This window comes from Cygnus atratus, chromosome 1 (genome assembly GCF_013377495.2).
Source record: "Cygnus atratus isolate AKBS03 ecotype Queensland, Australia chromosome 1, CAtr_DNAZoo_HiC_assembly, whole genome shotgun sequence".
Taxonomy (NCBI): Eukaryota; Metazoa; Chordata; class Aves; order Anseriformes; family Anatidae; genus Cygnus; species Cygnus atratus.
This window is the reverse complement of record NC_066362.1, coordinates 89,376,302-89,399,347: the sequence shown is the minus strand read 5'-3', so window position 1 is coordinate 89,399,347 and position 23,046 is coordinate 89,376,302. Positions and strand designations below refer to the sequence as shown.

The following is a 23,046-nucleotide window of genomic DNA, read 5'->3' as shown; positions in this document are numbered from 1 at the left end:
ACGGATGTTATTACCTAATGCTCGTTGTTCGGCGCTGTTCTGCTGCTCGTCCAGCTTGCTCCCGTCGCAGCCAGCAGCGGCCCTAGAGGAGGGGGAAGCAGGGGGCGAGCCCCCGGGGGGTCCGGTGGGTCCGGAGGGCGCTGCCCGCCCCCGTTACGGGACTTTTGGGGTGGGGGCCGCCCCGCCCTGCTCCGCCCCGTTCTGCAGCGGTGCTCTGCCAGTGTCGCGGACACTGTCGGCGCCCGAGGGCGCGGAGCGTGAGTACCTGGGGCTTTCGTTTGGGGGGGTCGGGTCCTGGCCGGGTCCTGCTGGCTGAGGGCTGGGGGCTCAGCCTCCGCCGGGGCTGGAGGCAGGAGGGCGGGGGGCAGCGCGGCGCTGGGGCTCGAGAGACCTCTGGGGTGCGGTGGTGGAGAGCGGTATGCGGCAAAGGGCTGCCCTATTGTCTTACACCCTTCCCACCAGGAGACTAGGGTGGGCCTGGGATCCCACAGGACTTTTTTTGGGTGACCAGAGTAGCTCCACGACCCGCTGTTTGCTCGTGGAAAGGAGATCTTGTAGCTACGCAGGATGGGAGCAATGGTGTGTAACTGTCCTACCAGGTTATGGTCTTACCATGGGAAATAAAAGCAACGAGCCGTAATTGCTATGAAAGGTGTGCTTTCCAGCATGCGTGGCGCTTCTTTCTGTGGTCTATATGCACTTTTGTAACGTCAAACTTCCCTCTGGCTTGCTGTGCTTGCTCCTGATTTTTGTGTGTTTTTAGGAATGCTGTCTGAACATGGCAGAGCCATGCTCAACTGCCTGTGCTTTATTACTTGATCAATTTGTTATTCATTGAGCTTATTGCTGATGCATTAAGCTTGTTGCTGAGGTCTTGATTTTACACACAAGATTTTGTTCTGTATTCACACTTGGCATCTGTGGAGTTGTCCCGGGAGTTGTTTTAGCACAGCGAGCCTGAAATGTAAAGGCAGGCTAGTGGCAGAGTGTGTACGTGTTGTATGTGCGAGTTTGTTGGGAAGTTGTTTTTTAAACAGAATTTTTCTCTCTTCATTTACTTATTTATTCATTAGCTATCCTTTATTTTTTTATTTTTTTATTTTTTTTAAGGCAGATGATAACATAGAAAATGCTTTACAGTTTCCGTTTTCTGGCTTTTTCCATGTTGTGAAATTCTTACAGAAGTAGGGGTCTGCTTGTGTTCTTGGTAGAAGACACTCCCAGAAAGCATCAGCTAGTTTATAGTCATAGACAAGAAGGTGTACATGATATGTGTTACAAATATTGTTATTATTATTATTTGGCAAAATAATGTTTCCACTTAAATACGACAGCAGGTACAATTCCAGGCAGGTCAACAATTTGGTGGCATTGTGGTAATATTAAGTGATGAAGTAAGTTGAAAGCAGCAATACAATCTCAGTTTTGCCGCCTTTGCCTCCCTGGAAATGTTTGTATGTAGCAGGTGCCATGTGCCCCAAAGGTTCCCCAATTCATGCTGTTTTGTGTCGAGATGTTTTCAATTTATCCCTCAATCTCGTGAGCTGTGCTGTACACCAATGTTACGCTCCTGGTGGAAGCCACTGGACACGCAATGCAGGCTGTGTGTGTGAATGTGGAGGAAAATCATTGCCAGGAATGTCTGAAGGCTGATGCTGGCTCTTTTTTTCTGTTCACCTTCTTCCACTAGTGTTTGTGTAGATCTTTCTGTTATCACAGTGCAATTGAGTAAAAGCTCATATCTGCTCATGTCTGAGCTGAAAGCGCCAGGCTTTCAAAAGCATGTCTAACAAAGAGTGTAATAACCCTTTGTTTCATGTGCACCAGTTCATCCATTCAGCAAACCCATATTCATGAGCTCTATGAAAGAATAAACTGCAGTTTGCAATTCTGTACGTAAATGTTTGAAGAACAATCCAGAAAGTTAATGCCTTTCTAGCTTCCATCATGCAACGTTCACACCTTGACCTCAGCTGTATCTCTATTGTCTAATTATAGTACTTGTCATCTACCCAGATAAGTTTGTTTTACTTAAATGACAAAGCAATCATTAGCATTCACATCTTGGAGTCATGATATAACCAGAAGATGATCTGTTATTAAACCATGCATCTCTTCTGATCTTTCTTCAGGTGAAGCAGATGCTCCCTTCCAAAATGACTTTCCAAGCCCTGTTTTTGAGTTTATTTTGTGTTGTGCTCGGAAAGGCAAATGGTAAGTTCAATTTCCTTAAATCTGTTTAGAAATGGCTGGTGAGCTGATTTCTGATTCCCAAGCCTTCACCAATCAGACTAAGGGGCAAAAATAGGTAAAATCCAGATTGCTGGTGCCATTTGACATACATTAGATAGCTGGGGCTGGCAGATGTGACACCAGATCTCCTGGAGCAGCATTTGGAGATGGGGAGGACATGCAACATCCCGTATCTATGACTGGACACTTGTGTTTGCTGGAGTTCACAACTTCCTGGATCATCTTCTCTGGAACAAATCTCTCTTTTTCTCTCCATCCCTCTCAAATGCACCACAAACTCTGAAGCTATAAAGTCCAGACATTTTCTTTAGCCTATTTTGCCCTTCAGTACTCTAAGAATGGATTTGCATGCACTTCCCCTGTGTTCAGTCTTCCTCTAGTTTTAGGAAGCAAAATTGTCCACATCTCTGCTGAGAATGGTAAACCATGAGCTGATATAATAAAACTGAGGTGGAAGTCTGCAGGGCTGGGTACAGAAATAGGATGTCTTTTTCTTGTAAATAGTTTAGAAGAAGCCAGATTCTCAGCCAATATGAATCAGTATAACGTCATTGATTTCTAGGAGGATTCAGGAGAATCCTTGGTGGGGGAAGAACATAGAAATAGTGCTTAGTTGGTTGAATTGTTAAGTCTGTGGGTATGCCAGGGCTCAGAATAGTGTCAGGCTTCTGAATAAGCGTGATATTTGCCCATTTTGCTAACTGTTTCATGTTGCTGCAGTGATTACTCAAACTGAACACATGAAGGTGAATGAGGGCGACATTGCGACTCTCAGTTGTACCCTGACAGAGCCCGAGGATGTTCTGCAAGTGACCTGGCAGAAGGACTCTGAAAAAACACACAATAATATAGCTACGTACAGCACCCTGAAAGGATTAAAGATCCATGAGCCCTACCAAGACCGGATGAATTTCACAAGTCTGGTACTCAATGACACAAGCATCACTTTCTGGGCTGCGAGACTGGATGATACAGGGTGTTACACGTGCCTCTTCAACGTCTTCCCTCGTGGCTCCTTGTCGGGACGGACCTGCCTGAGTGTCTTTGGTGAGGTTCTCTGCAGGGATATGTCTCTAGTGGAAAGGGAGGGGTTTCCTCAAGTGGACTCAAACTGCAGTGGTAGGAGCAACCCTCAGTAGGACATGGTGTAGAAATAGAGGTTTATTGCAGTGAGCAAGACTTTCTGGGGTGATATTCAAGCCTGTTGTGGTACCTTTGGCTCTGGGATATCCATGTTTGTTAGTAGCAGCTAAAAAGCAAGGAGTGAGATCTTTGTAAGCCAAACTGGAAGCCAAGTCCCAGCTGGAACATGTGGGGGCCAATGTTGCCTACTGCAGTTTCCCTTTGGTGCCAGGTACAACCCCAGCACTGTGAGCTGCCCTGCTGATCCCTAGCATTGACCAGGGATTAGCAGATAGGAGAAAAGAATGGACAAAATAATGGTTTTAATTTAGCAAACCACTGTAAAACCTGGGATTTTGGATAAAGGGAAACCTTTGGGTTATATCACTTCAGTATAAGGGAAGGAACATTAAATCTCAGGGAGGACTTGGCCCAATGAGGTTTCTCTGCATTCCTGTGCTATGGGTCTGTGTGAGAATCCAGTGAGCTTCTTTCTGACTGATAACGTTTAACCTGCCGTTACTGCTTCTGACCAATGCTCTTTGTGGTGATGGATTGTCTCTTTTGTGTCTTGGAAGGTCTCAGTGCATCTGTCCACTATAACATTTCCGAAGGTCATTTGATAGCCATCTGTAATGCTGTTGGCCTCCCAGAGCCCACCATCAGCTGGAACAACCTGTTCAATTACACCCCTACACAGGAGAGGGTCAGGCACACCAACGGGGTAGTGTCCATCACCAGTAAACTGGAGATCTCTGACTCTCAGAGCATCAGTAAGCAGGACTTGACCTGCAGAGTAAGCAACAAGAATGAAGAAATGGAATTGCCCATAAAAATCAAAAACGGTAGGTGAATGATATCAAGTCCTTGGTAGCATTCCCTTGGCCTCTGTGTTTTACAATAGCATGTTTGGATAGGAATCTGCTGGGAAAGAGAGGGAGTGAAATGTGTGTGTGCCAAGTAAGGAGGAAAGAAACCCTACTCTGCATTTGTTGTCTTTGAGATGAGGATATACTGTCGCTTCCAACAGGGGAAAAAAAAAAAAAAACACCAAAAAACACTAGTCAGCCAGGGAGGTACAGGCACCATGCACTCTGTAGCAAGCTGAATGTCACTTTTTGGGCAAGCCTTCCTGGTTTCTTTGACAGTCCAAAAATATCTAGATAGGTATAGATGTATGTATCAGGTACTTTTTATGAAGTAAAAATGCTGTGGGTGGCTTAATAATTACTGAAGTGGAAGTTTTGAAATTAATAACAAACTCTCTATTAACAACAGTTAAGCAAATGTTTCAGATAAACTTATTTCATGCTTTGGTATTGTATTCAGTTAACCTGTGCAATATGCTTTAGTTTCTCTGACATTTTAGCCAAGAGACGTGTATTGCACTAATGGTAGGGGAGGAACGGTATTTTAGGGCAGATAGGAAGGTGATCAGCTGAAGATACTTAAATTGGTGTTATGGGGAAATCTTAAATACAGGGTAGTTAACTAGTGAATATCTGGTAGCGCTACTTTATTTCTTATTCCAATGTTCTCTTCTGCTGGAAAGCTTTCGGCCCCAGTCCTATGGATGAGAAATAGAAACATGAAAAACTGAAGTACCAACCTCAGTTCACACAGGAGTGTTGCCATAGGTGGTTTAAAATCCACTTACCCAAATCCAGAACCTTAAAAGGAAGATCACTTTGCTACTTCAGAAATCAGGAAAACAAGAAAAGCAGATTGGGTTTAAGGGTTATTTCCCATATTACGTGCTTGAGAAATTATTGTTATATGAAAAAGAATAAAATCTGACTTTTAAAGTCTCTCTCGAACTTCAACAGCAAATTAGTCCTTACTTCTGAGAGACGCTAATTGCAGAATCGTAATAAATCTTTCCATCCTGTCTCAAATGCAATATTGTTTTGTTTTGGCCTTTTAAAAAGGTGTGTATCTCTAAAAGCAGGAAATTGAGATTCCTGTTATTCTTTACTAGGAGAATGAAGAGTCCAGGAATAGCTTGTTCTTTTAGCAATCTTTTTATATTTTAGAGAAGGAGAAATTCAAATTAATTGCATTTCTAGTTCAGCCTAGCTGTGTTAAAAGACATAATAGCTTTGGCTCGATTCGATTAAATTTCCGTTCGGTAAGCTTTCTCACTAATATCAGTGAGCATTGAACTGAGCGTTCATGTTATTATTTTGATTAATGGCAGTCATATCAAGCGGCTAATGCCCAACTAGAGAAGGACATTTACACTCAAATGTTGTTTATAGCTACTTGCACGAATCAAAACACGCTATCTTCTTTTCTGAAAGTTCATTTAGTCTTTGCAACAGTTTTATGTGCGTAACAATAATAGGAATAGCTTTTATTTTACAAACTAAAACGCAGATTCAGGGTAAACAAAAAGCTCTTCAGAAAGTGTTAGGGCGCATAAAATTCTGCTTGTGTATGTATCACAATTATTATATAAGGGTGGGAATGACAATTTTATGTGCTGGGGACGAACATCTTTTCTTTACAAAGCATTTTCTGGAAAGCAGTGGGCAAGTATGTTTGTCTTTGAAGATACATACACTCTGTCCTAAGCAATTGCTGCTTTTATGTAGCTTAGCAATAACTTTCACAAACTCTTGATTAGGAACAGTTATCATTAAACAGATACTTCTCTTGGCTCTCTTTGCTATTTTTCATAGATAAATTTATTTTTTTTTTTTTTTTTTGTTCTTCATAGAAGAGGGATTCTCATTCCTGGGTCTGATGATTGCTCTGGGTATTTTACTTGTCATCTTGGTCCTGATTCTGATCACTCTGAGGTGGAGGAAGAGGATATGCAAGAGGACCTATGGCGGTGAGTCGTGGTGTGGAAACCAATGTTTTGAGCCATAGAACCATAATAAGGTCTTGTTGTCAGCAGAGAAGATTGAGACTGCTGAGATATCATTAAGGTGTGTGGACTGTCATATTGCAAAATTCATAATGTGTTCATGGTTATTAGAGGTTGCCTCAGTTGCACGCAATTTCAAGAGCTGTTTTCCCACTGCTACTGCTAAAGGACAATGCAAGACTACAAGTCAGGAGAGCAGGATACAAGCAGAGCAGGATACACTACCTTGTTTTGCTGTCTTGTGGAAGTCTCAGCAGAAGTAAGTAATTTGGTGGTCTTCCTTATTTTCATGGAAGGACAACAAAGAATTAAGTGTAGGTCTGCTCGTAGAGTTTTTCGTATGAGAACTGGTACATTGGTGAGAAAATTCGAGGAAGGGCTTTCTTCTGGTCACAGCATGCTTACGCAGTTTAAGACACAGTGTGATGTGATAGAGAAGTTAGCTCAAGCTTGTCATGTGAACCTGGTTCCTAATGCTGAATGAAGAAGAAACTGCAGTCAGTGCAATGTCCTTGTATGTGTGGTGACCCGATAATCACAGAATCACAGAATTGTCTAGGTTGGAAGAGACCTCCAAGATCACCTAGTCCAACCTCTGACCTAACACTAACAAGTCCTTCACTAAACCATATCACTAAGCTCAACATCTAAACGTCTTTTAAAGACCTCCAGGGATGGTGATTCAACCACTTCCCTGGGCAGCCCATTCCAATGCCTAACAACCCTTTCGGTAAAGGAGTTTTTCCTAATATCCAACCTAAACCTCCCCTGGCGCAACTTTAGCCCATTCCCCCTCGTCCTGTCACCAGGCACGTGGGAGAATAGACCAACCCCCACCTCACTACAGCCTCCTTTAAGGTGCCTGTAGAGAGCGATAAGGTCTCCCCTGAGCCCCCTCTTCTCCAGGCTGAACAATCCCAGCTCCCTCAGCCGCTCCTCGTAAGACTTGCTCTCCAGACCCCTCACCAGCTTCGTTGCCCTTCTCTGGACTCTCTTGAGCACCTCCATGTCCTTCTCGTAGTGAGGGGCCCAGCTCAGCTCTCTAGTCTTCGCTGCTATGAACAGAACGGAATGGGAAAAGTAATAGAGCGGAGGAGAAGGCTTAAGTTTCAGAAATCTTGAGATTTGATGGTCATTGCTAATTTCGTTTTTGTATGACAGGATAAGAACGATGTGCCTGGCTTTAAATTCTATCCCTGTGTTTAGAAACACTCTCAGAGGCCAGGCCACATTGACTCAGTTCATTTCTGAATCTTCAGACACTTCATGATGATGTGATAATTTAAAGAGGTATTTCCAGAACATCAGACGTGTCTAGACCTATGGCACTTACTGTTAAGACGGGGTAACCCAGTACAGCTGCTGCTGCCAGGGCCACAAAACTCTTCATTGAGAAGAAGGAGAAATGAATGCTTTTTAGACCCCAAATATAACCAAATATTACTACTTAATAGCAGAATGTGTTTGAGCTCTGCGTCAGTCCTATAAAGCATTTAGAAGAGGAAATTCCTTTTGAATTTTCAGACCAAACTGGAAGTTAAAGGACAAGGAGTTGGTTCTGTGTTTTGGTTCTGTTCTTAGGAAACCCCCTTCCAAACACCATTGAGCTTATACAAAGCAGGAGAGACCCTGAGGCAGGGGTGGCCTAGCAGAGGTCCATGATCACCCTCTGGAGTGGATCAGAGAGTGACCAGACACGGAGACCGCTATGCAGTGCGGGTGCTGCCTTGCAGAATATGTTATCCCCTTTGTTGCACGCCAGATGAGGAGAAGCACGCTCAGGTTCTGTGGCCACACTGGTGGCCCAAGGAGGAGCAAGGTCTGTCAGTGAAACATGGCTAGGCTAGACAGGTCGTTTGTGTTCAGACCAGGCTGAGGGTGTTAATATTCCTCCTGGCATGGTTTTGGTCCTTGGCTATTAACAGTTCTCCAGGCAGTGCCTGCCTATGTTTCCAGTGATGACATGTTGCGAGACCATCCCAGCAGTCAGGATGGCTAGCTTCATGGCAGGTTTCCTGTCCTCTGCACCATCCACTGTCTGTCAGACTTTGAACCCTCATGCCACCTCATGCATCCTTGCACCACATCCCCGCTTGTGCAGGACAAAACCTCTGGCTGTAGAGACACCAGTTGTGATGTGCAACAACTAAGCCTACACGTTATTTTGGAAACTTTGAACAGAACCCCCTCCACCCCTTGTAAGTAAAGCACAAGGCATAGAAAAGCATAGTATGTGTAAAATGAAACCTCCTTCCTTAACTGCTGGCTCCAAGCTCTGAGCCATTAGAAAAGTGGATTCTCTCAGCCTACAGCCCCTATAGCCAACAAGTCATCATTAATGAGATTGTTAATACCTGGGGCAGAGGGGGAAAGTTAGGTGAACAGAACTTAGCAATGGATGTAAGTTTGTTGTACTGGTGTTTATGAACAACAGCAAGATTTTAGGAACTTCATTTGTTAGTGTTCCTTCCCATTTACCGTGGGTTCTGGTAGTGGTGGGATGTGACTTCTACAGTAACCTTGGTAGTCTTTGGGTGTCTGTTCTTTTAACGTACTACACTGTATTTAGGGTGTTACCACTCCCAGCTGCCACACAGTAATGAGGAAGTCCCTTCCATATCCTTAACTCCCCTATCAACAGTAAACTTTTGATCCTAGTCTGTTTTTGCAGTGACTTGTTTTTTTTCCCTTATCATCCGTGAAATCTGTTAAGTTCTTTAAAGTGTAAAGATTCCCCCAAAAGAGAGTAACGTCTTGCAGAAAGGTTTTACCCTCTGCTGTGCTCAGATTCTGTTAAAACAAGAAGCAGTGCCTACATACACATACTTCTGCACGCACTTTTAAAAACAACCTAGCAGAGAGCTGATAGCACTGACTGGAGGATGCCAATGTCTGTCTGAGGCTATTGCCTGGGGGTTTCAATAGTTCTTTTGATTCTGCACTAGACAGAAAGCAAAGCCTTTCCGGTTTTGTCAAGATGCCTTTTTTTTTTGATTAAAATACTGTTTTTTTTTTTATCTGTATGGCTGAGGAGCCTTCTCTGTCAAATTTTCTCCTCTTTTGCTGCTGAGAATAGGGTTGTTGTTTTCTGCTTTGCTTTCGTTTTTGTTTTCTCCCTTCTCCCTGTGGCAGACACTTGAGAATAGGATGAAGAGCTGAGGCTCAAAGCTGATGTTCCTTCCCTTGGGCATTTGCCATAAGTACCAGTTACAGAGCACATACGTGTTTTGGTTCTCTGCAAAAACAACCCAAGTGAAGCCTTCACAACTCTTCACAAAGCCTTTCAAGTTTGGCAAAAAGTCATTTATTTGGGAGCAAGAGGGGATGCAAAATCATTGGAAAGCTTGAATCTTCACCCTCTGCCAAGCACAGAGGCAAACCTGGCCGTGTTGTCACTTGATTAAGAGCGATGAGCAGGCTGTGGTGAGTCACCTTTCTGCAGATGTAACCTCACCCATGCTAGGAGTTTGTCAGTGATACGTTCTGGTAAAAAGTTGCACCTTTTCCTAACTGCTTCAGCTAATAGTGCTTCATTGTAGAGCATGCCAACCTCAAGCAGTCCAGTTAACAAGCCAGCTGCTTGTACCAAAGCAAAATAAAGGCTCTTAGTCTCGACAGATTCCTGTGGCTCACCTACCACATACATGTCTCAACCTATATGCTTTCCTCAGCATCCGCTCATTTTTCTAAGACCTGAAAGATGCTCATGTTTCAGTCTGGCCATTTGAAGATCTTTACAGTAAGCTCTCAGGAGCTAGCAGCCTACAGCAGGATTAAATTCCATGCAAAGTGTTCTCTGGAGGCTTGTGGTTTTCTGGAAGGAAAGTCTATTTCACAAACGGATATATATATATATATATGTATATATATATATATATTTACCATTGGTATCCAAGTAAGAAAAAAAATGATCTACCTTGGGGGTGGCTTATGCATGTTTTGCTATGTGCAAAGCTTTAGAAATTGTCAAATAGTATATTTGTATTTCAAAGTTACAATAACATGACAAAAAAATGGTTGGACTTGATGATCTTAGAGGTCTTTTCCAACCTAAATGATCCTATGATTCCCATGACAATTTCTTGGAGCTTGTTATTGAATAGGTATGATGTGACCTAAGGAGGATGATCAGATTAGGTGAATCTGGAATACGAAATCTTGAGGAGTCAGAGGAGAAAAGACTGATCAAAAAATCTGTTCTCTAGAAAACTCCAACATGGCAATGTGGTTTGTCCAGTTTGGAAATTGAAACATTCAAGATTTCCTTCATGTGGAAATTTTCCATGAAATTACTTATTTTAATAAGCATTAAAATCCTTGTTTCAAAATGCTTGTCAGAATACAGACAATGAGCTTTGAAGAGATGCTGAACCTCGGTATACCTGGAATGTTACAAGAGTGCTATAAAACAATAAAAATCTCTGCATTACCAGCTAGACATCACTTACTACTCTGAATAGGAATTTAAGGCTCCTTGATTATTATTTTTTTGAATTCCCGAAGTTGCTGCAAATAATACAGATCCAGCTCTGTTAAGCTGCAGATAACACTTTTGCTGATCGGCTGGAATATGTAGGAAATAAAAAATTAAATTTTGGGGACCCAAGATGTCCTGAAAGGCTAGAAAATATGGAAGTCACATGTGGTAGATTCCAGTTAGTCAGGAAACTTTACAGGAACAAACACCTGAACAAGCTTTCCATTGCCTTGTTCTTGTTTACAGTGAAGGTAAGGACTATTTTGGGAGGATCCTCCAGTGGTTATTCATTTTGAGGAAGGCTGTGTTTATCAGTTTTGACTTATAAATTACAAAAGTTCTTATTTGGTCTGTATAAGTGCTTGTTTCTTCAGTGGGCGTGCTTTGACACACAGCAGGATCTGTTTTTCTTAATAGTGTGAGAATAGTTGAGAACAACACCGTAATGGGTCGGTATTATGAGACTTTTCAAAATAGATTTCCTGAAGTGACAGCTAAATGTCAGCCTTTCAGAGGCCTCCTGTGTCCGGAGCCAGCGGGGCACATCGTGCTGCTCCCCAGGGGAATGGGTCTCTGGCAGGCACAGTGTTCCTGTGGGGGAGGCTCCTCCTAGAACCGCCTTGGTTCCCTCTGCAATGTGGCTTTATTGTGAGCGAGAGATTCTAGTTGTCCTATTTTGAAATCACCCAAAATAGCAAAAACATGCCATGGTGTAATTGAAAGTTGTTTTGCTTACAATAACCTCATTCCTTTACCCTACTTAACACTAAAACAAACAAACAACTCCTCCCCTCCCCCCCCTCCCCCCCCCAAAAAAAAAATATTGTAGCCCAGAAGACCTGAACAGTGTAAAGAGAAAAACAAGAAGGACCCATACGAGCACTTTAGCAGTGGGGTAATTTTGATGCCATCAGGGTTTGACTGCCCATCTGGCATACCACAGACACAAATATTTCACAACACAAGGGAAGCAAAAGATACTTTCTGGGTTTCATGACATGCTTGCAGACTGCTTCTGCTTGCAGACAACTTCTGTTCCTTAGTAAGTCGCTTAAATTTGCTCTGTTTACAAAGCCATGCCTGGCAGCAGTACCTTCCAGTCTGCATCACACGCAGAGTAGGGTATGGGCACTCTTTGAGAGCTTTCCATGTATTAATATTACCTGTTTCCGTGGCTAAGGGTGGGCAGAGCTTGTGCTCTGTGCGCTTCCCCATCACCGTTTCCCACGGCGTGTCCCCTTTGCTGGAGAGGCACACTCACCACCCTGCTTTCCGTTTTGGAGATAAACCGGCAGGGAGAAGGCAGTGCTGGCTGGGGCCGGCACAGGGGTAGCTCTCTGTGTCAGGAAGGTGCAAACACCCTTGCGAAGCATTGGCATGACGGGCAGAGCAGCCCCTGATGCAGTTGCAGATGTGCCAGCTGGGCCTTCCGTGGCTCCTGCGTGAGCAGCTGGGGTTGCATTGCTTTGCTCGGACCCTCCTGGCAGCACTTTGGGTTTGAGGTCCTGCACCGCCATGCGAGGTGGCCCTGCCTCTTTAGGGGTGTTTGCGCCGCAGTGTGGATTTTTTTGGCCAGAAGGATGAAACTAATCCTGCTCACCACCGACAAGATGAAGGTGCTGGCATAGGAAACCTCTCAGGTGTTGTTCTGTTTAGCAGCTTAAGTATGTGCTGCTAAAAACAAAGCCCTTCGTCAGCAGACAGGGAGGCCTTTACTATGTGTGACTAACACAGTTTGCATCATAGTGGCTTTTATTTCTGCACTAAATAAAATACTTTCCCAGTCTGCCCTCTTTTATTTGAACTTTGTATATAAGCAGAAAAAAGACCAGTAGCTGAAAAGGATGATAAATTGCATTCCTATGGTGTATATGAAGTTGTCTGGCTGCTTCTATTTCTCGTTCATTCCTTGGTAGGTATTATTTATCTGCTCAGTTATGAAATGTTTTTCCTTTAAAAAAAAAATACCTTAGCTGTAGACAGTGTTCTTTAGACCAGGAGATGGAAGCTTTTCTTACTCTCCTACACAAAGAGCAAGGATGCCAGGGGTTTTATTTTTCATACTTGCACTAAACTTGTTAGCTGTCAAATTTTAAGCAGGTTGCTATGTTGTCCTGTATATGGACCCCTTCTGGATAAATTACTTGTCACTGAAATGAGTGCAAATGGTGGGTAGGGCAGACATAAATCCAGTACAAGATACACTAAGTAATTTCGGAAGTCTCTTCCATTGTGATTTTTTTCCAAGCATTTGTCATATTGCATATATTTAATAGTTGTCTCCTAATTCCTGGTCATGCTATGCAAGAAGGATTTTTTTCAAAGACACACAAAATAGCATTATAAATTGGATCTCAAACATCACCATTAAATTCTGAAATACCAAACTATATATTCAACAAACATCCCTATTTGTGTATTACCAAAACTAGGAAAGTTGGCTTGCTTTTCACCGTTTATAAACAAAGCTAGGGTTTGATATGTTCCCAATCACACTGCAATATTCTGAAATTTGCATTGTGTATTTGCCATAATTAAAATTCTGTGGTTAAGTAGACATGTAGTTTGTTTAAAATTCACATAATCTTGTCTTCGGATCAACAGTTTGCAAAATTTGAAATACCATTTGAATACCATGGGTGTCGGTAGTCATGGTTTAATGAAAACAAAGAACAGTGTTAATAACTTTGCCTATTTCTTTGGCATTTTATTTGTAGGAAATGGAGGACGTTTTGCTTTTTTTTTCTTTTTTCTTATTTTCAGTAAATTATTCCTATTATATGCGAATAGATTAACACTAATCCTGGAAATTTTTCATTCTGTATTCCCCATGACTTGTTTGGAAATACCTTCTTATTTTTGTTCTTCTGTTTAAACATGCAATAAGGCTTTGCACTCAGCTGCCAATTTTGTCCATTCAAAAAGGGACATGACGGTTGTCCTCTTAGTTTCAAGGTATGTTATTAAATTTCCAGATGATGCAAGCAGCTGAACGTCAAGGAATACTTGTTCTGAAGCCTTCTGTTTATTCTGCTTCAGAATAAGAATAATAGAGTACTCTAAGCTAGGCTGATGATTTTGAGATGATCCTTAAGGTCCCTCTTGACCCAAATTGTTCTATGGTTCTGTGACTGATTTTAAAACTTTGGTGATCAAAATCACCAGGCTTTGATGCAAATTTCCCACTGGCATTATGTTTTCTACTCCTCTCTTTTTCATTACTTTTTTAAAAAAGAAAAGATTCCTGTCATCGTTGGACTATAGTAACTGCATGTTTTCCTCCATCAGTCATTAACTTAAATGGAACTGCACATTGATACCTTGTGTAATGTAAATAATCTAGACTGGTCTATAAACCCCTTTTCCACTGCTGAGCTTCACTCTGTGCCAGTAAAGTCTCTTGGCAGCTGCTGCTGAGGTGGGGTCACTGACTGTTCCCCAGGTGAAGCTGGTTGTGAATTTTTAGAGTATTCCTCCCTGGAGCATAACAAAATAAGGAGGGGGCCTAAGGTGCCTGAGAGCACCCATCTGGGGCACGCTGGGGAGGACAGGGGCACAGATGCTGTTAGTGCAGGGCAAGCTGGCAAAGAGCCGTGCCAGTGATGGCTCTGGCTGCACCTGGGGTTGCACCAGCATCCACATGGAGGGGGCATCTACAGCTTCTCTGGGCAGTCTGTGTCAGGGCCTCACCACCCTCTGAGTGAAGAATTTCTTCCTTAAGAAAGTTGGTCATGGATTGCTTGATGTAACAACCCTGTGTGTGTTAGGCATGTGACCCTCCTCTTTGAGGTAAAGTATCACCTGTAGAAAACAGAAGAAGTGAGGGGGAGCAGAGATTGAAGCCTTTTTCATGATGTTTTAAGAAGATAGGTAACTCACGAAGGTCCGACGGCAGTTCTGTGACTGTTCCTCCCTGCCTTTTCCCCCAGAGTGTGCTCCATCAGCAGCCACACTGCTCAGCAAGACCTGGGGCAGTAACACGATGGCCACAATTCATCTTTTTTCCTTTGTTTTCTAGGATACTAGAGGATTGCCATTCATCTTACCTGATCATTGTGGCCTGGCAGCCTGAAGTCAATATTAAAAGCAGTGACTTCCATGGCTAGAAAGTAGCAGTGATAGAAGGAAAATGCATCAGGACCAGAGCACTGCACTGTCTAGATGGCATGTTCATCACTGAAAGACTAGCACAATGCTTGCTCTCCGTTAATCACAAGAAGCAGGACTAGAGGGAACGCGTAGTCCACCTTCTGCAGCCAGGCAACATCTGCTATGCTTGTACCAATCTTGGTACCTCCAGTCTCCAAATGTATTTGCCTTCTTCCCATGGAAGTTTGAAGATGTCCAGGGATGGAGGCTCTGTGAGCTCTCTGGGGATCCTCTTCCAGTACTTAATTGATCTCAGTAGAGAGATGGGGGTGGGGTGGGGGGTATTTTTGCTAATTGCTGTCTGCAGTTTCACTTGGTGTAACTCCTCATTCATCTCCTTCCTGATATCACCTTTTCTTCTTTCTTATCCAGCTGATGCAACTCCCTTTCCTCAGTGAGTGTGCAACAACTGTATTTCTGAGTTGTCTCTAGGGACCAAATCTGCCAAAAATTGTTGGTAAAAGGTCAATAGGGTCCATGGCAGGTGACAGATTAGAAGCAGTAGCAACCACAGTTGAGAAAGAAGTGTTTTAAGTAATTTATTTTATTTGACTTTTCTTTTAAATCCCACTTCTTTGCTGTGTTTTTCATTTGTTAATTTTTTTAAATATATTATTTAATATATAAGTGATCTGAAGCAAAATCCAGTAGTGGAAATATTAGATACTCTTTACCTTTTCTATTTTGCTGTCATTCTCTCTCTGTCTTTCTGCTACAGTGCTGTTAACCCAGCCTGTTCCTTGCTTAGCTTTCAGATTGCATGGACTAGCCTCCTCCGTTGTCCTCATGGTCATCTTATACACTGCTTAGAATAGTCTCCCCGTCTTCATCTTTTCTTGTTGTATTTAAGCACAAACAAATTATTATGCTGGCCTAAATAATTTTTCCCATACTTGGACTTTGTCATGTGGGATGTTTTGCCATGAGATAACTACCTTGCATCACTACTGAGGATTTAATGGTATCAGTGGGAAGTTTTACAGAAGCTGAATTTACTACTTCGCCATGTTTTTAGTAGCGAATAAAGACTCCGTGTTACTCATACAAGCTGCCACAGGTAAGACTGGAACCCTTCTCTCCCTTTTTTTAATTATTTATTTTTTTGACTTTTTTTCCCCCTAAATGCCTACCCATGTCTGCTGGTATGATCATTTCCAGGCTTACTTCTCTGGTTGCCTGTCCCACCTGTTCACTCTGCTGCAGCACATGGTTGTGAGAGCAGGCTCCCGGACATTGCATTTCAGTTCATGTAGGAGGCCAATGCCTAAGCATGCCCACTGCCTCCTGAGTCCTCACTGGACCCCTGTGCCTATTTCACAGCATGAACCTTGCTAAAAACAAGCCTACCTCTGGGCGTGCCAACTTTGTGGCCCATTTTACTAACAGCCAGGAGGACTGCAGGGTTCCTCCAGTAAGTTCTGTTCTACTCCAAATGCTGATGTTTAAGGTGTTGCTCAGTCTTTGTTCCATCTTAATATTTGCCAATGTATTGGGATCACTGCCAGTCTTTTGGGTTTGATAACCCTTTGCTTGTGCACCTGAAGTACTCTGTCTCATGAAGCATGTGGTGTTTTGGTTTCTGCTGTCTCCCAGATGTGTGAAATAGCTGAGACTGGAAGGAAGCTCTGGAAGCACCTGGCGCTAGTCTTAGCCAACTGTATAAACCACCTGTTTAAAAAATCAACAGAGAAGGTTTGACAGCTGTGAGACTTGTGGCCAATTCATTCAGAACAGAATTTTTGTTCTGAACTAGCCTGGTCAGAGTACTGCCATCCAGAGTGGCTGCCTCTCAAGGGTCTGGCAAAACTTTGTGCGTGCTCATGTCCACATGTATTATTGAGAGCATGAGGGGTGATATTTTCTGTGCAGGTGCAATATGTGTTATTTATTTATTTCATTTTTTTCCTAGCAAAAAATATCTGATCCACTCCAAACACTAACTGGTCTGTATTTTTCTGCTTGTAGATTTGAGATACCAGAAACTCTTCCTTCTAAGTTGGGCTTTTTTGTAGTCTCGATTTGCACTTTCCTTCTTTTCTGTACAGAAAGCAGGGGAGTTTTAAGGGTTTTTTTTTTTTTAATTTTTTTCAAGTGAAATAAGTTTTGAGATGAATTTACATAAGTATTTTTAACCACAGCACCTGCAGTTTGCTTCAGATTTGAAAATTTCTTTGGTTAATCAAATGTATATTTTTAGCGGAGTCTCATGTTTGTTGCTTATTTATTCTTTATGTGAAGTTGTATCCATTACTTATGTATTGACTGTCCTGCTTTGTGTATTTGCCTTTGCTGAAAAGAAGCCAAATAAAGTGACTTTGAAAGTAAGGCCACATGATTCCTTTTATTTGTAAGTAGCATTCACAGCATGTGTCGGCTTTTGTAAATCAAGCAGAGTAGAATGAGAGAAGCATCATGCACGAGCTCTAAGTACGTGAATAATTTCTCTGGAAAAGGCAGAGGTGGCCTGTTGTGTTCTTAAAGACATGACCTTTTGGGAGTGAATTGTGAAGCAACAGTTTTTGTTTGTCGTGGCATTAGCTTAAAAAAAAATGTAGTGAGAAACTTGGTTATGGTTAAAAGCGTGTGGCAACACTCCCATCTCCCTAAAGGAGTTCAGTCATGGGACTACGTCCTGGGTCTTGCAATACCAGTGAAAGGCAGCAACTTACAGTCTGCCTGAGCTCCACCAGATGGTGGAATGGGTGATTTCCAGAGATTTTGAGATCATAACATAAACTGCCACTTAGATTTTTCTTTTGCTACAGATGAGTTCTAAAGAACTTCCTAGTAGAGGCTGGCCAGAAGTACAAGTCTCACTGCTGACATATCTCATCTGGAGAGATGGGAGTTGTTAGTTTCTCCTCCTTTCTCCGAGGCTGGACAGCAAAGGGAAGGGAGACAGCTGGCAGCACCACTTCCCGGAGCACAGTGCAGGGCAAGCTGTGTGTTTCCCAGGGAGAAGAGCTGTTTTTCCCATGCAGAACAGCAGAAGGGCTGCTCGTTATGGCCTGGGAGCTGCTGGCAGAGCTGGCCGGGTGTTGCTTGGCCCCACCACTTGAGGTGCGTTGTGCTAGCAGAGTGGGGTAGGAAGCAAGAAGCCAGGGCTGGGGGAGTTCAGGAGGGGGCTGACATTCATTAGCAGGGTTAAATCACCTTAGGGAAACTAGATTGGTCACCTGTAACTTTATAGAAGGTTAACAAATGCAGAGTAACAGCTTTCCTTGGGAAAAAACAAGGTTGTCTGACAAGTTGCTTTTTTTGTCTGGCTGCCTGCTCCTCAGAACCTATCAAGATGTTTGCTTTTCTTCTGAGGTCATAATGAATTTAGTTCCTACAGCTGTGTCCTCTCTTTGTGTTCTTTTGTCCCTGGCATGCTCAAGGATGCCATTATTCTAAGTCTTGGATTGTGCTGACAGACAGGGCAGGAAGGTGAGTTCTCTGCTAGAGATAACAATTTCTGTGTGTGGCTGTAATGATGGAAAGAGCAAAAACCCAGCAGGCAGGGCTAGAGTTCTAGCAGAGATGGAGTTTGCAAAATGGAATTACCACTTTTGATGGCAATATCAGGATGTCTTTCATTCTTGCCTCAGCTGTTTTCTCCTCGTCTCGCTGCACTGACCATTCAGTTTGACATCAGGCCAGCTGCTCCAGCCGCTTCTGAACTGGTGAATACATGCTTGGGCTTTTGCCTGTATCCTTATGTCATCTTTCACTGATACAGGAATTTTGCTTCTGCACAACATAGCTCCAGTTTCCCAGTCTGAAAAATAGACTTTCTGGATGCTTCCAGGTAACTTTTTCCCTGTTCTGTCATCCTATGTGGTAACTAAAATGCCCTTTCCTTTGTGAGTGGGGCAGAAACTGTTCTTAGTCTGCTACATAAGACAATGTCAGGGAAGGAAGTGTGGGATAATTATAGAAGCTACAAGGATGTATTGTTTTTGTTGTTTTTTTTTTTGTCTGGATTTTTTTTCTTAAGATGGGCTGAAGTTAGCAGCAGAATTGACACTGGACGTGAATGTGCATGTTGATGTTTATCACTCAGAAGGGCTTAAAGAGCTTTTAAGCTGAAAGAACTTAAACATGTTTTTCTGAGATCATGTGTAGTGAGCAGCATTCACTTTCTGCGCATGGGTGTCACATGCTGTCCTCTCTCAGGTACCTTGTGCTGTCTTTCATTCTGAATAGGGCATTTCTACTTCCCGGGCCCTAATCTCATGACATCCAGATGAAAACCAACAGTCTACAGAATGCCTTTCTGTATAGGCAACCAGCTAATGGCACACAGATTGTCTGGTGTGCCAGAGGAAACTCACTTCACTGGTCTTTTAGCACGTTGGGAAGCTCGCCAGCACTAGTGCTTCTGTGGTGGTCGTCCCTCCTGACATCCAGCAACTTTGTCTTCACAAAATCAGACTGGACGGAGCCGTAGGCTGTCTGTTGTGCCTCAGTAGGAAAACAAGCAGGTGGTGAGGTTTTCATTTAGCCCCCCAACCACTGAGGTCCTTGTGCTGAAGCAAGAGAGACAATCTGCAGCTTCCACGTGCATAATCAATCAATATCTTCTCCACAAATGAGGCTCCTTGTGCCATGTGAATGTAGGGGTGGCTGGAAAGAGAGGGGAACAACAGGCTCCCAGTGCTCCGGTTGGAGACCTGTAACGTGCCCTGTGTGTGGGAGGAAACATGGTCCCCTGGAGGGACAGAATGGGGCAATAAAGAATAGGGTTACAGCTGTGGCTTTGCTAATCAGGGTTTCCTTAAAGAAACCAAGGAGTTGGATTTCCTTACTAATTTCAGCTTGGTAACTAATATCTAGAAAACAATATAGCTGAGTGTCATAGGCTGACAAAAGAAGGAAGTGAGATGTTTCCCACAGCTGACTTAGAAGGGGGTGTTAAGCAGGTCACTTCTTGGTAGGTGAGGCATTTCTCAGACAGGTTGCCTGTTCTGGCAGTGATAGGTTAACAAACCGCTAGCAAAGTAGTTAGTGTAGTATTTCAGTAGCTAAACACGCCATGAGAGAGTGAAGGATTACTGTTTGATTTCACCCACTCCTAAAGCGTTTCTGATTTCACTTCCTTTCCTTCTGTTTGTGTGCTTCCCTTTGTTCGGGCTTCCTTGCTCCCAGTCCTGGTCCAATCTGTTCCTTACTCATCTCTCTTTCGTTCTTTGTAAGTGATTTTTCCCAATGAATGCTATCTTCTGTTTATCTGGACTTGCTCTCCATTCAACTCGTCCCATTCTCTCTCTGATAGCTGACTATTTGTAGTAGCCCTGTGTGAAGCTGTTGCCCTCTCCTGGGGTCTCAGTAGCCATGTGGTGAAAACTCTGCCAATTCTTGTCCTTCTTTCCAAACAAGAAGTCAGCCTTCTTAGGAGAGGAAAACAGCCTGGATGCCGTCACACAGACTGGGGAAAATGGAGGTGACCGTCTGTCAGCCAGCAGCCAGAGCTCCACAGAGACCAGATCCTTCTTGGCACGCTGGGTATGCATTGTCCAGCACTTAGGTCACCCATTCACATATCCTCTCCCCCTTAGTTGCCTGAATTTGGGCTTTTGGACACATAGAAAGAGAAAATGTGCAACTCTGGGCCCTACAGAGCAGTGTGCTCTGTGTTTCACAGTGGAGAAAAAGGGAAGCATGCACTCTTTGCTCTTGTGCTAGTGTTAAGCTTGATTTATATTAAGCAGCTGGGGATTTCTGCTGATTGTTTACATAGAGGTGGCAGACACTGGCACAGTTCTGCCTTCCTTGTTGGCAGAACAACCTGGGATAAGAAGATGAAAGGTAAGTACAAAATCATTTTTGTACGGCTTATTTCCTTGATGGACCCACCAGCCAGCACTACTTGTGACCCCGAGCAGCACTAGGAAAATGTGCAAGGCTTTGATGGATACATGGAGAATATCTCAGACATCTCAGAGGGCGTAGCCGTGGGAATTGCCTGGAGGTGAGAGAAATGTGACGTGTTTCCTTGGCAGCCATGAGCATCCCAAAAGGAATGTAAGTGAGAGTGGTTGTACTAGGAGAGATCAGAGGGAGCTCACATGTCCTGTTTAGCCTCCAAATTGCCTGCCTGGAGTCAAGGAGGTGCTTGCATGCGCTCAGCTGTGCTTTCCCATTTTCCCACTGACTTCTCTGGGTGCAAACGCACAGGTGTGTCTGCTGCAGCAGATGCTGCCCTTTCACCTCCAGGCAAGCACAACACTCTCCTGTGGTGATTTGCTCCATATCAGTGGGAAACACACGTCAGTCTTGCCTAGCAACATTGCTCCTACTTGCTCTTTGCCCATGGCTCTAGCTCACTATAGTTAAGTAGGAGGTAAAGTGATTCCTGTTTATATATACACAAACTCAGTTTAGCACAGGGCTAAGGTAGCAAAACCTGACTCCTCCCACACCAAACTTCAAAATAAAGGAAGTGAGTGTTAAGGGAAACTTACTTTTCTGAAAGTTTTCTGTGTAAACATTTATTTAAGTCTCCAAATTTAACAGAAAAATCCCCTTTGCTCTCCAAAGAGTATTTGAGCATTAATCTTGGAGTCTCTGATATGCCCCTGAACATGTGTTCCTAATGCTTCCTTGAACCATTGTTTCTCTATGTACAGGGAGATGTGAGGAGAGATACGTGAAGCATTTTCTGGCAGAACTGAATTCAAAGCTAAGTGAAGGTAAATTCATCATCTTTGATCTGGAGTGATGGTAGGATTTCAGATGAACTATTCAGAAATATTTTCTCCCTGAGCTGTGTAGTACTTATTGGGATCTGAGACTGAATTTGCTGGAATGTTATCACAGATTGGGCATGCATGCTGTTGGCCAGAGCTTTTCCACAGTGAGCTTCTCCGTCCCTCCCTTCTCCCATCACTCCCATCCTGGTGAAGCACTTTCCTAATTTGTGGCTGACAAAACTGACCTTTCAAACTGATTCAGGCACTGGCAGGGTTAAATCTTGTTGCAACTTACACCAATAACCATGCCCTGAGATCCATTCCTGTCTGCTTCCCTGCTACCCATGCTGACCAGCCATGTTGTAGCTGTGCTGCCTAGCAGTTTTTAGGAGGAGAAATTGAAAATCGCTCGCAAGAAGCTGGGAAGTGTTCTTGTGTGGGCTGGCTTCCTCCTGAACAACAGCGTTTTCACTGGACAGGCAGAAATCCCAGCACTGGGAGGAGTAGTGACCCGATTTCATTGAATGCTTGTGGGAGCTGGTTGGCGGTCTACCAAGAGTGAGGGATGCTGAGGGGCATCCCCTCTCCTCTCTTCCTGTCCCCTCAAACCAGACAGGGGGCAAAGGCATTATGAAACCCTGGGAGTTACTCAGCACAGCCTTGTTGAAAACCTTAGGGCAAGCTTTTTGCCGTAGCCTCCCAGTGTTGTTTACTATGAAGCATTTTTCGAACTGTGAAGAGTTTATTTTCTTGAGTGCACCACTGGCCCTAGCTGTTCTGCTTCACGTGAGGTCTAGGCTCTCAGAGTTTTCAGACGCATTTCTGCTAGTGCTGTGCAGGCCAAATTTGGGTAAAAAATTTGAATCTAATGTTGAATTTGGGCAAGATAAAACTCTTTGCTAAGCATGGTGCCTAAAAGTCGATATAAAAGCATTGTTAAGCATTTATTTTTGGCATGTAAACAACACTGCGCAGAAAGCCTTCCCATCTATGGAAAAATCCCGCTGCTCCCACAGGAATGGGAACTGTGCCTTGGCTAGCCAAAATAGATATTTTCTTTCTCCCTTCTGATACAGTGTTCCATGTTAATCTATTCAATGTAAAGAGTTGAGGGGTACAACTAACCATAGAAAGCAACATGGACACCCCAGCATCCAGAAAAATTGTCATGCTGAATGCAGGGTCACTGCAGATCAGACATGGAAATCTCAAATGGCACAGGCAGCTGACCTCACTGATTAGAGCAGACTTCTGGTGTCCTGGAAGCACTCTCCTTGGGATATTTTCCTGTTGTGTTCAAAAAGTGAAGTTTCTGCTGTAAGGTCTCTCTTCCTCGGTCTTTTCTATATTAGCTGAAAACTTGGTATTTTAGTATAAGAAAGGAGATATTCCTAGAAAGTGCACCATTTTTTAAAATTTTTTTTCTTTTGTCTCTCTCTTTTTTTTTTTTTTTTTAAAGATAAGTGGTAAACAGTAAGCATGAAATTATTTGCTATTGT

The 23,046-nt window shown here is 43.3% G+C and overlaps 1 protein-coding gene across 2 annotated transcripts; it reads left to right on the top strand.

Moving 5' to 3' along the window:
* The first annotated feature begins 143 nt into the window (after nt 1–143).
* On the top strand, nt 144–17,198 carry LOC118244938 (OX-2 membrane glycoprotein-like). 2 transcript variants are annotated; one of them, XM_035540418.2, is made up of 6 exons: nt 144–257; nt 2,133–2,214; nt 2,974–3,300; nt 3,954–4,220; nt 6,095–6,211; nt 14,743–17,198. In XM_035540418.2, exons 2-6 carry the CDS (start codon nt 2,142–2,144, stop codon nt 14,748–14,750), a joined length of 792 nt encoding a protein of 263 aa, XP_035396311.1. In that variant the 5' UTR covers nt 144–257; nt 2,133–2,141; the 3' UTR covers nt 14,751–17,198. The 2 variants fall into 2 exon arrangements, with proteins under 2 accessions (XP_035396311.1, XP_035396310.1); XM_035540417.1 differs by lacking the exon at nt 144–257 and adding an exon at nt 396–579.
* Nucleotides 17,199–23,046: the final 5,848 nt, after the last annotated feature.